Genomic DNA, 13,083 nt, shown 5'->3' on the forward strand with positions numbered 1-13,083 from the left:
TCCTCCTTGGTGAATACCGAGTGGTACTGTCGGTTTAGGATGTTGGCCTTTTCAGTCGGGTCGTCGTGTAATTTTCCTTTATCCTAGCACTGATTTACAAATAACAAAGTACTGGTAACCACCCAGATTTGTAATTGTGATTGCAATGGGTACCGCGTTGATAAATGTTTATTCGTCAACCAGATTCATCGCGACCCCAGATACACGTGTGCCCATGTCGTCTCTGGCTTTAATGAGCATGCGCAATTGCACGGCGCGAAAAGTTGTTTACATTTAGAGGGACGAAACTGATCTTTTGTTCGATTATCCAGATAAGCAAAATGGCTGATATTTCATTGCCAAATCAGTCGGAATCATCAAAAAGTAGATCGTACATGAGAAGAACTTCTGACAGGTAAGATTGCAATACCAATACGTTTGATTTTAAGGGAAAGCAAATATCCTCCGGAGTCCGGTTACCTTTTTCCGTTGGGACTCCAAAGCAGAGACGTCTCTGTCCAAAGTAAGAAGTCCCTGAACTCTTATTTAAATTCAAGCGAGACCACTGGCGTCCTCCATTTCAAATTCACTAGCACTGACAATGTCACTATTTTTTTAATTAATTTATTCACAACATCCAATATCACAGTTCGATAAAATAATTAGTTAAGTAGCATGTCTATCCATAGTATCGGTCCTCTTTATGAATACATACAAAGTTTGGAAGTGAAAAAATACAAAAACAAGCATAATTATGTTATGTCAATCTATAGGTGAATGTGTATTCTTAGACATAACAAAGAATACTGCATTTAAAGCGACATTGTCTTGACAGAATACTTGCTAAACTTAGATTCCTGTACTGTAGTGCAGTCAATATATAAAAAACGTACGAGAGAAACCACTTGATACGTGTGAATACATAGCTTGCAATAAACGTTTAGAAAGGTTTATATGATTGAAATATATTAATCGCATGGCCTTTTAGGTATTGGGCGAATTGATCACAAAAACTATGAAAATCATATTATTTTATTGAACATCTGTCAAGAAAAAATATCACTACCGTTACAAATAATAAAACATGCTTTATTTAACAAATAATAGCTAGTGCTACAAAATTATCGATTTTATGAAGAAATTTCATTTTCATGTTTTAAATACAGCCGCTTTTGAAAACATGTTATGAATAATGTACCCAAGACTTATACATGTACGCAAGAATTTCCAAATACTACAAAAATGCGCACTTTTACTTTTTCATTGCCATTTATCAAGCGAAACATTCGAGACGGCTCTTGCACATACACATAATATTCAACCTATTATTAACTGAGGTCACAGATTACAAAACAAGAATATGAGCCTTATTCTTAGAAATCACTTAAACTTTGCTGTTACGGTAATGATAAATCGTAACGGTATTTTCAATTTGGTAACGGTAGTGATAACATCATGTAACACAAACTAGAAACAATTTATGTAAAACACAACACATTTGCTAACATTATAAACATATTAATTGGCTTATTCATATTACATGGCTACATGTAACACAAACTGGAAACAATTTTTGTAAAACACAACACATCTGCTAACATTATAAACATATTAATTCGCTTATTCATATTTCATGGCAGCATGTTTGACACTGATCTTGATAACCCTAAAAACAAAATGCCACATGAGACGATGCCGAATTTGTTTTTTTTCAAGGGTTGACAAGACCAATATCACACAAACGTCATAGTAACATTTAATTTCGTTTATACCCAACACATATGATATTTGTGTTGCATAGTATTGGTTGCTCAAAAGTGTTAGTTTTGTTTTAATGCCATTTAAAGGCCGAGTTCTTGTTCAATTAACATCCACAGATGGGGTGGTATCTGTCGGTGTCTTGACGTAACTTGCTCTGGTTCTTTTTGGAGCAGTGTTATAATTTTGTCCTGGCTATACCACAGCACATCTTCCATCCTCGGCCAGAAGAAGCGATTTCTGCCGATTCTGTGCATAACCTGAGATTAACGATATCATATTTATTATAGAACAGATTGATGAAAATGGAGACGCATGGAATTTCTCTTATTTAGATTTTAGATATGTCAATAATACTTATATTTTTGCGATAATAGCAGTTATGGTCAAGTTTTACAAATTTTGGAGACGATTTGATTTGGTCGTAATTGTAAGGTGATCTAATATGAAGTTATTGTCATACAATAAAATTAAATAGTATGTAGTAAATGCCATTGACATTATAATGTTGAAGTAAATATATATTTTAGGGACCTGCGGATTTAAATGAGTATATTTTTTATTCACAAAATAAACCTCTTATATTTAAAAAAGATTGCCTAACCTGTACTTCAAGATCATTTTCAGCGACAGCTTGCACAACACCAGGGTATGGCATACCATCATAGTTAACGACCACATATCCTCCAACGAGAGATTCCTCTACACATACAATTTTTTCCAGAACTGTTATCTCCTGAAAATAAATGGTAAAACAATCTCAAATAAATGGCATATTGATTGTAATTGACATGCAAAATTGACGTCCTAGGAAAGTAATTACAAATGTTTGCTACACATTAATACAGGTTATACTTTTTACAAAAATGCTTAAAACTTAATTTGTATTAGTAAACAGCGCATGTTTTTAGAAAAGCCACACACATGTAATTTTGAATGGAACTTGCCTTTTCTACCATAGACGTCTTTACCTTAGACGTCTCTTCAGTAGCTTGTTTCAATTGCTTTCCTTCATCGTCTGCTGGCAACTGAAATCAGAAAATCAGATTTAAAGTTTTCATCTTTTGAAACGGTTGAATTTAACTAAGCTTTAATTCAGAAAACAAATATTATTTGACAGGTTTTGCAGCCCCCTTCTAGTAATGGGTTTATATTAAAATTGCAGCTTATAATCGCCTAACATTGTCATAGTTCCAATACCATCAGTTAATTGTCGTAACTTAAGAAATGTTTATATGATTATTATATTCTAATAATACGGAACCAACCTTTCTCGGGGGCAACTGGTGAGTCTCTGGCTGATAACAGTCGCACAATAACGTTGTTGGATGCTTACAGAAACATGACACCACTTTCGTAGCGAATGAATCCGGACCCTCAATGATCACCTGAAATGTGAAAAAAAGTGTGAAAGATTTTTTAGATTATTATTCATCATTCTATTTTTTAATTATAATATGAATTTTAATTACATTATAATAATGATTACATTTTATTATTATCGTCAATATTATAAATATTGTTATTCAATATATTTTAATTAGATATACATTATAATTATATACCTTATCAATATGATTTTTATTATTACTATGATTATGATTGTTATGATTATTATTATTATTTGTTATCGTATTTATTATTCTAATAATAAATTTAAACTGTAACACGTGACGAGCATTTTCATATAGATTAATGGGTTTAAAATACACTCGTATACCTGGTTGATTTTCATTGTGTTTGGAATAGGACGAAGGTCACTAGGTAATTCAGCATCAACTTTCTTGAGTTCATTCTCTTCAACCAGAAACATTTTCACTGTGGATGTAGATGTACCACCAGATAAAAGCTGATAGAAGTCCTTAGCACACGTTATGTCATTCTTTTTCAATATGACCTGTTGGTCGGCTGCACGTTTAACAGCAGCGCCGACGCCATCAGCGGCACCTTTCCCATGTGCTGCTTCTAGGAAATTCCAAGTAGATTTCTTGAAGCCGTACTCAGCGATCTTATGTCCCCACAAGTAAATGTTATTTTTATTGCGGTATTGGGTAGTTGGCCCATCACTTATGAAATGAATGCTTGTGAGATTCCTATCTTCTGTGACATATTTCAAAATGGGTGTGAGATGAGCCCAAATACCCGCGGGATCGTGCCGCAGAAAATCGGACACAGTGCAAATTGGGATCACTTCATCTCGAAGATAAATAACGCCCGTATGGAGAGAAAGCTGATTTCTGGAGCCTCCAAAATGCATTGACTGGATCTCGTCTGAGTACTTGCATGCATAATTTTCAGAGAAATCAATGTGAACCATTATTTCTTCATGTGTCAAATTCGATCTTAAATATTTTAGTGTTTTATATTGATTCCTAATGTTAAATATGTGCCTACATGCTTTCTGCATTTCAGCATTTATTTCAGATGCCAACACTTCTCTTGTACCTTGATCTTGGTCCTTTACAGTCTTTGTTACAGTCCTAGATCTATCATTTCCCTTGTCCACTATTTCTTCCCTTCTAGTCTTCCACTCAAACCATTTTACCTGTTCGCCATTATCATTGGTGTAGTCAAAGGTTGGAACCTTATCTTTGCATTGTGTGCATTCTCTGTACATACACGACTTGTTTGTTTCATCACAAACAATCTCTGTGACCAAAGTGTTGACATCCTTTGTTCTTACCATTCCAACTGTATGAGCAGCATGCAGTTTTAGACGAATATTGTCATGAATCCTGCAAAGACAGGTTTTGCGGTCTTTCTCTCTAGGTTTAATGACCCAAAACGGGCGAAGCTGACAGAACAATGTGTATGATATTGTGTTCTTTTCACTGATGTATTTTAAGTGTAGATTTTTTAGATCGTCACTTAAGAGGCGGATTTGTCTTTTGTCCTTGTTCCTTGTTATTGTTGACTTCTTGTCGGCTGTAAGCTGTGATACGTCATCTCTTTCATAAAAGGATTTTACGTCTGACTTCATTTGAAAACTCTTGACATTTGGTTTTCTCAGTGGTTTCTTTTGTAGATGTCTCCTTGACATGGAAAGCGTTGACTTAACAAATGTGATTAGACCATATTGCTTTAATATGCGTTTTCTGGCTACTAAACTTGCAATAAAACGCCTCTCTTTATTTGATTTAGCGGTAGTGTATCTGCGCCTAATGTTATTTATCATGCTTTTATACAAGAAGTATGCCTTTCCTGACAACTGGTTTGTATCTTGATCATGATTGCCGTCATTGTTTACATCATTTACTTTTCTCTTCAGACGGTTATATCTTTTTTTGTATCTTTCGGATAGACGTTGCTGACATTTTAATTTAATAACTAGCTTTGCATTTTGTCGGTAACATTTAGCCTTCTGATTCTTCCGTTTCCTGGCCAGACTTCTTCTCATTGACAGGGAGCGTCGGTTATCTTCGGGTATAGGATTTGGATTCTCTTCATAATTGGTATTAGGAGATGTTGGGGGTGTTAGGATGTGTGCAGATGTCTTCTTTCTTTCTCTGTATTCTCTGGAGTTTTTGCGCCATCTCTTTCTTACTTGGCGTTTTTCTCTTGACGTCATATTTTCAACGGATTTGAACTGGCCTGTCTCTTTTCTTTGTTGATTTCGTTCTCTTTCTCTCTGCTTGTAAAGCTCGTGGCTTGCTCTATCTGCCCTTTGTTTAGCCCGCCATCTTGCCATTCTTTCCTTTGCTGACATAGCCATCTTTGTAAATCCCTATAAAATGTACTATTTTTGAGCAGCTAAACACAAACAAAGATGGAATTATTCAAGTTACTAGCACGTCAAATGAAAAATTTTTAAGTATTTTTTCAACAACTTTGCTCTCATTTTGTTTCATTAACTGTTGTTTTTGAAAATGTCTCATATTACAATGTGTAAGTTAAATGGTTATAAAAATGCCTGTTTGAGTCAATGTACATCAGAACGTCTTGAAGTAGTAAAAAAAAGAAGGAGTAAACAGTTTCAGAAACAAGAGCTATTTAAATACTGACATTGTGTCATCAACTTCATTGCATTTGCGGTTTATATTTATCTTGTGTAAATCAAATTCACAACATGAGTTTGCTTTGTTTTGTTAAATCATTAATGAGCCATGCTCTGTGAAAAGTGGTTAATTGCATGTTCGTAAATGGTCGTGCCAGATTAGCCTATGCAGTTCGCACAAGCTAATCGTGGACGACACTCTAGGCTTTTATATTTTTCGTTTCAAATAAGTCTGTTGTTAGCAAAAATCCACTTAAGCCGGATAATGTCGTTCGGGATTAGCCTGTTCAGTCTTCACAGGCTAATCTACGTCGACACTTTACGCATATGCATTAAACCCCCTTTTCACAGAGCACACCTCATTTATGATCGTCTGAATAAAATTGCTTTGTGTTTGTTTAAAAATGACTCGGTGACTCGCAAATTGGTTATTATTTAAAAAACATTTTGCAATTAATATTTTATATTCTATTTTGTAACTTATATATAACATATATATAGAAAATATACTTTATTATTATATCAATCATTACCGTTACACTATCAATCATCACCGTTACGCTGTACTGCAAAAAAATAGGTAACGGTAATGATCGTAACGGTAATGAAAATTATATACAGATTCACCAAATGTGCCACGTCATAAACCAAAATGGCGCCTTATGTTTATTTCATCTGATCTAAACACACACATGTAATGCATTTTGAAGGTCAAAGTCGACATAATCTTTTAATAAATATACAAAAACTGACGTACGGTAATGACTTTACAAAGATGCACGTTCAATACCATCATACTAACCTTTGATTATTTCCTCTAAATCGTCCGCCATAGAACCAGCATTCTTCCACATTAAAAAATACCCGCGTTTAAACTGATGACGTCACGTAAAGAAGTGCTGTTTAGGGGAAGTAATCAGCACATTTTCACAAGTCAACAAAGTAGTAACGGTAATGACACGGAAAAATTAAAAATAGGGACGGCATTTAAGCAGCTCAATTGCAATATAAGAGTAAAGTTTTGATCAAATTTGTTTTATTTTGGTTTATGGCGGTCTATTTATATACTTCTGAGCATAAATTGAAATTAAAATAGCATGCTTGAGATATTAGAAAGATGACATAAATTTCTATACATACAGAGCGGGACATAGGGTTTCGAAAAACTGCACAATTCTATTAAGAGAATAAGAGGCTCCAAAATGTTCAAGTATCTCAGCTATTTCAATCAGGGATGATTTTCACGCAACACTTATTAGTATCACGATTCAAAGAGCGTTTTGAAATATATTTGTGTGTGGAAACTCTCATACTATTTCAGGGACATATGATGTACATTTTTTATATATTGACTGAGTGATCTGTATCATGTTCAATGGTTCACATAATATCCTTTCTGATTGGTTTCTAGGATCTGTTACTCTGCACATGTGCTTGTTCTAAACATAGTATAATATCTTAAAGTCCAACTTGTTGACGCTCTCAAATATTAAGCTACTTTTTATATTGGTAATATTTGTAGCGTACTATGTTAGCGTTTCCGATCGCCAAAATCGCCAAAGGCGATTGAATCTTTCAGCTGGCGATTAAAGTTTAAAATGTGAATGAAAATGGCGATTGCAAAAAACCCTGATATTTCTCTATAAGTATATAATATACCCTACTTTTAAAGAGAACTCGGTACCGATTTCCACATGTAATCGCCATAAAAGCTCCAGGTGGTAATAGATAGTCCACTGATAAGAGATAACCGGATGCCCTTATCGTATATTCAAGCCACATAACACAGTCATGTATGCTGACAGATGCATCACGGAAAATTATCGGGTAACTTTCCAGTTGCCAAACTGTGATATGTAACGTCCAATCGGTTACGAGAATGTTTATGGAGGCGGAGTTATATAGCGATAATTATTTTTGATTGACGTCGGTCACAGAGTAAGCGTTTATCGCAGGTTTATTAACAATGAATCACAGTTGTAGCATTAATACGTGATATAAAACCGGTAAATAAAGCAGTATATTAAAGGCAGTTTCGGGCATCATCATCACACCTATTTACCGTACTGTAAACAATCATTAATTATGAGAAGTTAATTGCAATTGGTGAGCAGTGTAAATTTACTTACGGCGAGTAAGTTGTGAAAAACAAAACCGTTAATAATTTGATGCGGTAACAAATTAAATCCAGTGCATGTATAGTTTATCATGTCTATTTGTAGTAGAACTGATTTACGCCGTTTTTCTACAGCCACGTGCAGTGATTTTTTTTGCTTTAATTTGTTACAGCCTGTGCCATTTGAATTGGGAAAATTAGCGCGATAAACCGTGAAATTGGGAAAAATAGCGTGATAAACCATGAAATTGGGAAAAATTAAGCATTATAAATAGGATTATAAGTAACAGAAGTGATATTGTTTTTAAGTGCATGTTCAGGGAGTTTTCTAGAAAAGGAGTCTGGTCAAACTGGTTGTTTTTTTTAATCAATAAAAGTGGCAAGTTTGGGAATGATTTATGGACAAAAATGACTAAATTCAAGTTATATATTTTGTAAGATGTTTAAAAAATAAAGTTGAGACCTAGATTTAAGAAATCATAATTAAGTTATATGAGACTTCTTTCTAAAAAAAAAAAAAAAAAAAAAAATTTTTTTTTTTTTTTTGGAAGTTGGGCTTTTTTGGGAAATTTTGGTCAGAATTTTGGGAAAAACGTGTATTTTTGCGATTGGGAAGCAGCCGAAATTCGGCTGTAAATTTGAGCAAAAAAAATCACTGACGTGATAATAACTATTCACTATGCATTAATACCGGTATGCCATGTAGAACCCGTGGTATAAGAAAGAGCGCGAAATTATTGCTGTCGTCTGCAATGCCAAGTTCTACGCATGCAAAGCATGCTTTTTTAAAAACAGCAGATGTGTATCTAAATATAGCCTTGCCGCTCACTACATGCAGTATTTAAGACTTACAAATTTACCGGTACGTTTGAATAAATTATATATTGCAACTATGGAAAAATATGTCCATTCAAGAATACATTGCAGTAAATGTATTTTTCAATAATCAAGAAGCACCAGACTACGGCAAAAATTATTGGGAGAAGGGGGGGGCAAATAGGAGTTACGCAAGACCCACCCAATCAAAGACCAGGGCATATCTGAAAGTTCTAACATTGTATACCGTTTATGCCAGTGCATGAAAATAAATATAAATGAAAAATAAAAACATGAAATTATTTGATTTCACGTAACAAATAATGTATTTAAATGCTAAATGCGACTTCATTGATAATTTAATACAGTCATTATTGATACCTGTAGATTCGTGATAATGATTATGTCGTTCATTGAGCAAATAAGGTTATAATGTGGGTCGTCATTGTAGTGCTCAAATTTGGCTACTAATTTTTTTTCCTTAGCGCCAACCTAGAGCGTACAACCTAGGAAGCATTCAAACAATGTTGAAAAGTTTTCCTTCTTTGTCTATATTGTTGCGCAAGGATTTTGTGCGCACCATTTAAGCCCCGTTATCACACACTTAATATCAACGGATTGCAATAATATTTACATACCTGTGTAGATAATTCATTTCTCAATAATGCTCCGTAAAAATAATGTAATAACACTTTGAATTTTGCACGCCTGAGCAATTTAAATCCAACCACCATAGATTTCAATAGTTGTTGAAAATCAGGAGTCAAATTACCCTGTGCTTGAAATTTTCAGGGGTCAAATGAATTTTTCAGGGGTCAAAATACTGAAATCTATATATTTTGTTAATATATATTAGTTGATTGAGTTACAAAAATTGTTTTGTATACCTTTTAGTATATCTTGCTTAAATAAAAACCTACTTTGTGTTTAATAAAAAATACATTTTATTTAAGTTTCATGGTAACATTTGCATAAAAACGATGCATGGAAGATGATTTTCATGAGTCAAAAGTGACAAAATTGCAAAATGCTTGCATCAAAAAGCAGGATTCTGCTTCAATTGAAATCCCTGAAACCACTTTTCAAATTTTCAATATCTCTCGATTCGCTCGCTGTGTAGATATAAATCGGTAACACATCCTCGATTTAAAAGCAAGTGGAAGAATGAACAGCGTAAAATACAGTTTGTGTTCGTCTGTTGTGGTGCAGAGCCTTATATAGTTACATGTAACCGATGATATTTTTACTTTTCTGGATTAATTAAGCATTGTTTTTTTTCTAAAGTGACAATTAAAAAGTTCTGAAATAAATAACATCTTTTCTTTTTATACGGTTCATAAATAATAGTGATACAGATCGTACAGTATACTGTCCTATGTAACGTAGAATGTAAGTACAAAAAACAACACAGACAGAGATGCAAAACAGACCAGGGGTTTTTCTGCCTATTTTGGGAAAAGGAGTCTGACCAAATTGGGAATTTTTATTGACAAAATTGGCCATTTTGGGAATTCTTGCTTCGATTAAACTGCTCATTTGGGAAAAAATTGTGAATTTATCATGCTTAAATAATTCAGTGGTTTAACAAATAAATTTGTTTTCATTTGTTATTATGCCCCCCTTCGAAGAAGAGGGGGTATATTGCTTTGCTCGTGTCGGTCGGTCAATCCACCAGGTGGTTTCCGGATGATAACTCAAGAACGCTTGGGCCTAGGATCATGAAACTTCATAGGAACATTGATCATGACTCGCAGATGACCCCTATTGATTTTGAGGTCACTAGGTCAAAAGTCAAGGTCACGGTGACCCGAAATAGTAAAATTGTTTCCGGATGATAACTCAAGACTGCTTATGCCTAGGATCATGAAACTTGATAGGTAGATTGATCATGACTCGCAGATGACCCCTATTGATTTTCAGGTCACGATGTCAAAGGTCAAGGTCACGGTGACCCGAAATAGTAAAATGGTTTCCGGATGATAACTCAAGAACCCTTATGCCTAGAATCATGAAGCTTCATAGGTAGATTGATAATGACTGGCAGATGACCCCTATTGATTTTCAGGTCACTAGGTCAAGGTCACGGTGACCCGAAATAGTAAAATGGTTTTCGGATGATAACTCAAGAACGCTTATGCCTAGGATCATGAAACTTAATAGGTAGATTGATAATGACTCGCAGATGACCCCTATTGATTTTCAGGTCACAAGGTCAAAGGTCAAGGTCACGGTGACCCGAAATAGTAAAATGGTTTCCAAAGGATGACTCAATAACGCTTATGCCTAGGATCATGAAACTTGATAGGTAGATTGATCATGACTCGCAGTTGACCCCTATTGATTTTCAGGTCACTATATCAAAGGTCAAGGTCACAGTGACCCGAAATAGTAAAATGGTTTCCGGATGATAACTCAAGAACGCTTATGCCTAGGATCATGAAACTTCATAGGTACATTGATCATGACTCGCAGATGACCCCTATTGATTTTCAGGTCACTAGGTCAAGGTCACGGTGACCCGAAAAAGTAACATGGTTTCCGGATGATAACTGAAGATCGCTTATGCCTAGGATCATGAAACTTGATAGGTAGATTGATCAGGACTCACAGATGACCCCTATTGATTTTCAGGTCACTAGGTCAAGGTCACATTGACAAAAAACATATTCACACAATGGCTGTCACTACAACGTAGAGCCCATATGGGGGGCATGCATGTTTTACAAACAGCCCTTGTTTTGTCTTCTTTATATTAACAGATGCAATATTGGGCATGTTCAACGTTTATTCAAATACTGTGCAGTTTTGTTTTTCAGTTACAGTTTCACTCTGAGATAAGAACTGAACAGTCAAAACCTTATAGCAGATATTTTTTACCAAAACAAACACTGGTTAGTCACACAAGTTATAAGACACTTTATTCTTAAAAAAAATAAAAATGTTTTGTTTTTTTTTGGAAATTGGGGAAAAAAAATTATAATTTCGGTTTGGGATCGGGTCTGTTTGCTTTGGGAGTGCCTCCATTTTCTGGATGTGCAGACAGTGCTGAAAAACCCCTGCAGACATGCATGAAAAGTTGCTGAAACTACTAACTTAAAAGAGTGAATAGAAACTGCACCATATCTGTTTTGAACATATGCTTATTAAATCGACAAAGATGAGCATACAGGCCTTTTCCGCCCTATGCCACGGGTCCGAATTTCGGCCCCATTCCCAATGCAAATCTGGTTTTTTTTTGAAACCTTAAAATCTGATCCAGTGTAGAAAATAGAAAAATATAAAATAATTAAATTATCTGTTGCCTTGAATTAGTTTTTAAAAAAGTAAAATGTGTTAAATTGATCATTTAAGACTTTCCTTATTTTCCCCCAAAATCCGCCGCTTCGCACGATTTTTTTCCCCTCAAAAAAGGCCAGGCCCTTTCCCCAAAATCAGATAAAAAAAAACTGCATTTATCACACACGTTCAGAATATTTTTGTAAAATTTTAATAATATGTTATCAAAAAAGTCGTTATTTACCAGGTAACAGCTTTTTTGAAATATAAGAAACACTGTTTACATGCGATTATTTTTCCCAATTGAGCCAGTTTTGCAATTAATTTTTTCCCCAAAATGGGGTTTTTCACGACGCGAAATTCCCAAAATTCCAGTGTGGCGTTTTCAAGCTTTCTACTGGTCCCTAGTTTTCCCTATTTTTTTTTTTCTTAACCCTACTTTTCCTTCTTTTTTTCAAAAATAGCCCTATTATTCCTACTTTTTCATTTTGCAAGTAAAATAAATAAAATGTAAAATGAAGGCTTACATGTTCTTCTTTAGATATTTTCAGAATTTCTATCCATTATGAATCTTTTGTAATGAGTACAGTTCAGATGTGTTTGGGGGATCACCTTGTGATGTCCATCCTTGAAAGCACCATGGTTCCTTGGCTAGTCAGTACAGACATACTGGTCTTTAGGTAAGATAATATCTTTTTACACTGTGAAAATACATGTATGTTCTAATTTAATCATTACATATGTGCTTCTTGAAATAGAGGTGACAGATTTGCACGCTTCATCTAGACTTTATACTGCAAAGTTTCTTTTTTATGTCCCCCACTATAGTAGTGGGGGACATATTGTTTTTGCCCTGTCTGTCTGTTGGTCTGTCTGTTTGTGCCAACTTTAACATTTTGCAATAACTTTTGCTATATTGAAGATAGCAACTTCATATTTGGCATGCATGTGTATCTCATGAAGCTGCACATTTTGAGTGGTGAAAGGTCAAGGTCATCCTTCAAGGTCAGAGGTCAAATATATGTGGCCAAAATCGCTCATTTTATAAATACTTTTGCAATATTGAAGATAGCAACTTGATATTTGGCATGCATGTGTATCTCATGGAGCTGCACATTTTGAGTGGTTAAAGGTCAAGGTCATC

The 13,083-nt window shown here is 34.7% G+C and overlaps 1 protein-coding gene across 3 annotated transcripts in view; it reads left to right on the plus strand.

The window, feature by feature from the left end:
* The first annotated feature begins 249 nt into the window (after positions 1-249).
* The window catches only part of LOC127856884 (histone RNA hairpin-binding protein-like), a 39,253-nt gene continuing 26,419 nt past the window's right edge, over positions 250-13,083 (plus strand). For all 3 annotated transcript variants that reach the window (XM_052393067.1, XM_052393068.1, XM_052393069.1), the window contains exon 1: positions 250-394. In XM_052393067.1, coding sequence (XP_052249027.1) covers positions 321-394 — 74 coding nt within the window. In that variant the 5' untranslated portion in view covers positions 250-320. The remainder of the gene's footprint in view (positions 395-13,083) is intronic.

Source organism: Dreissena polymorpha, chromosome 14 (genome assembly GCF_020536995.1).
Source record: "Dreissena polymorpha isolate Duluth1 chromosome 14, UMN_Dpol_1.0, whole genome shotgun sequence".
NCBI classification, from domain to species: Eukaryota; Metazoa; Mollusca; class Bivalvia; order Myida; family Dreissenidae; genus Dreissena; species Dreissena polymorpha.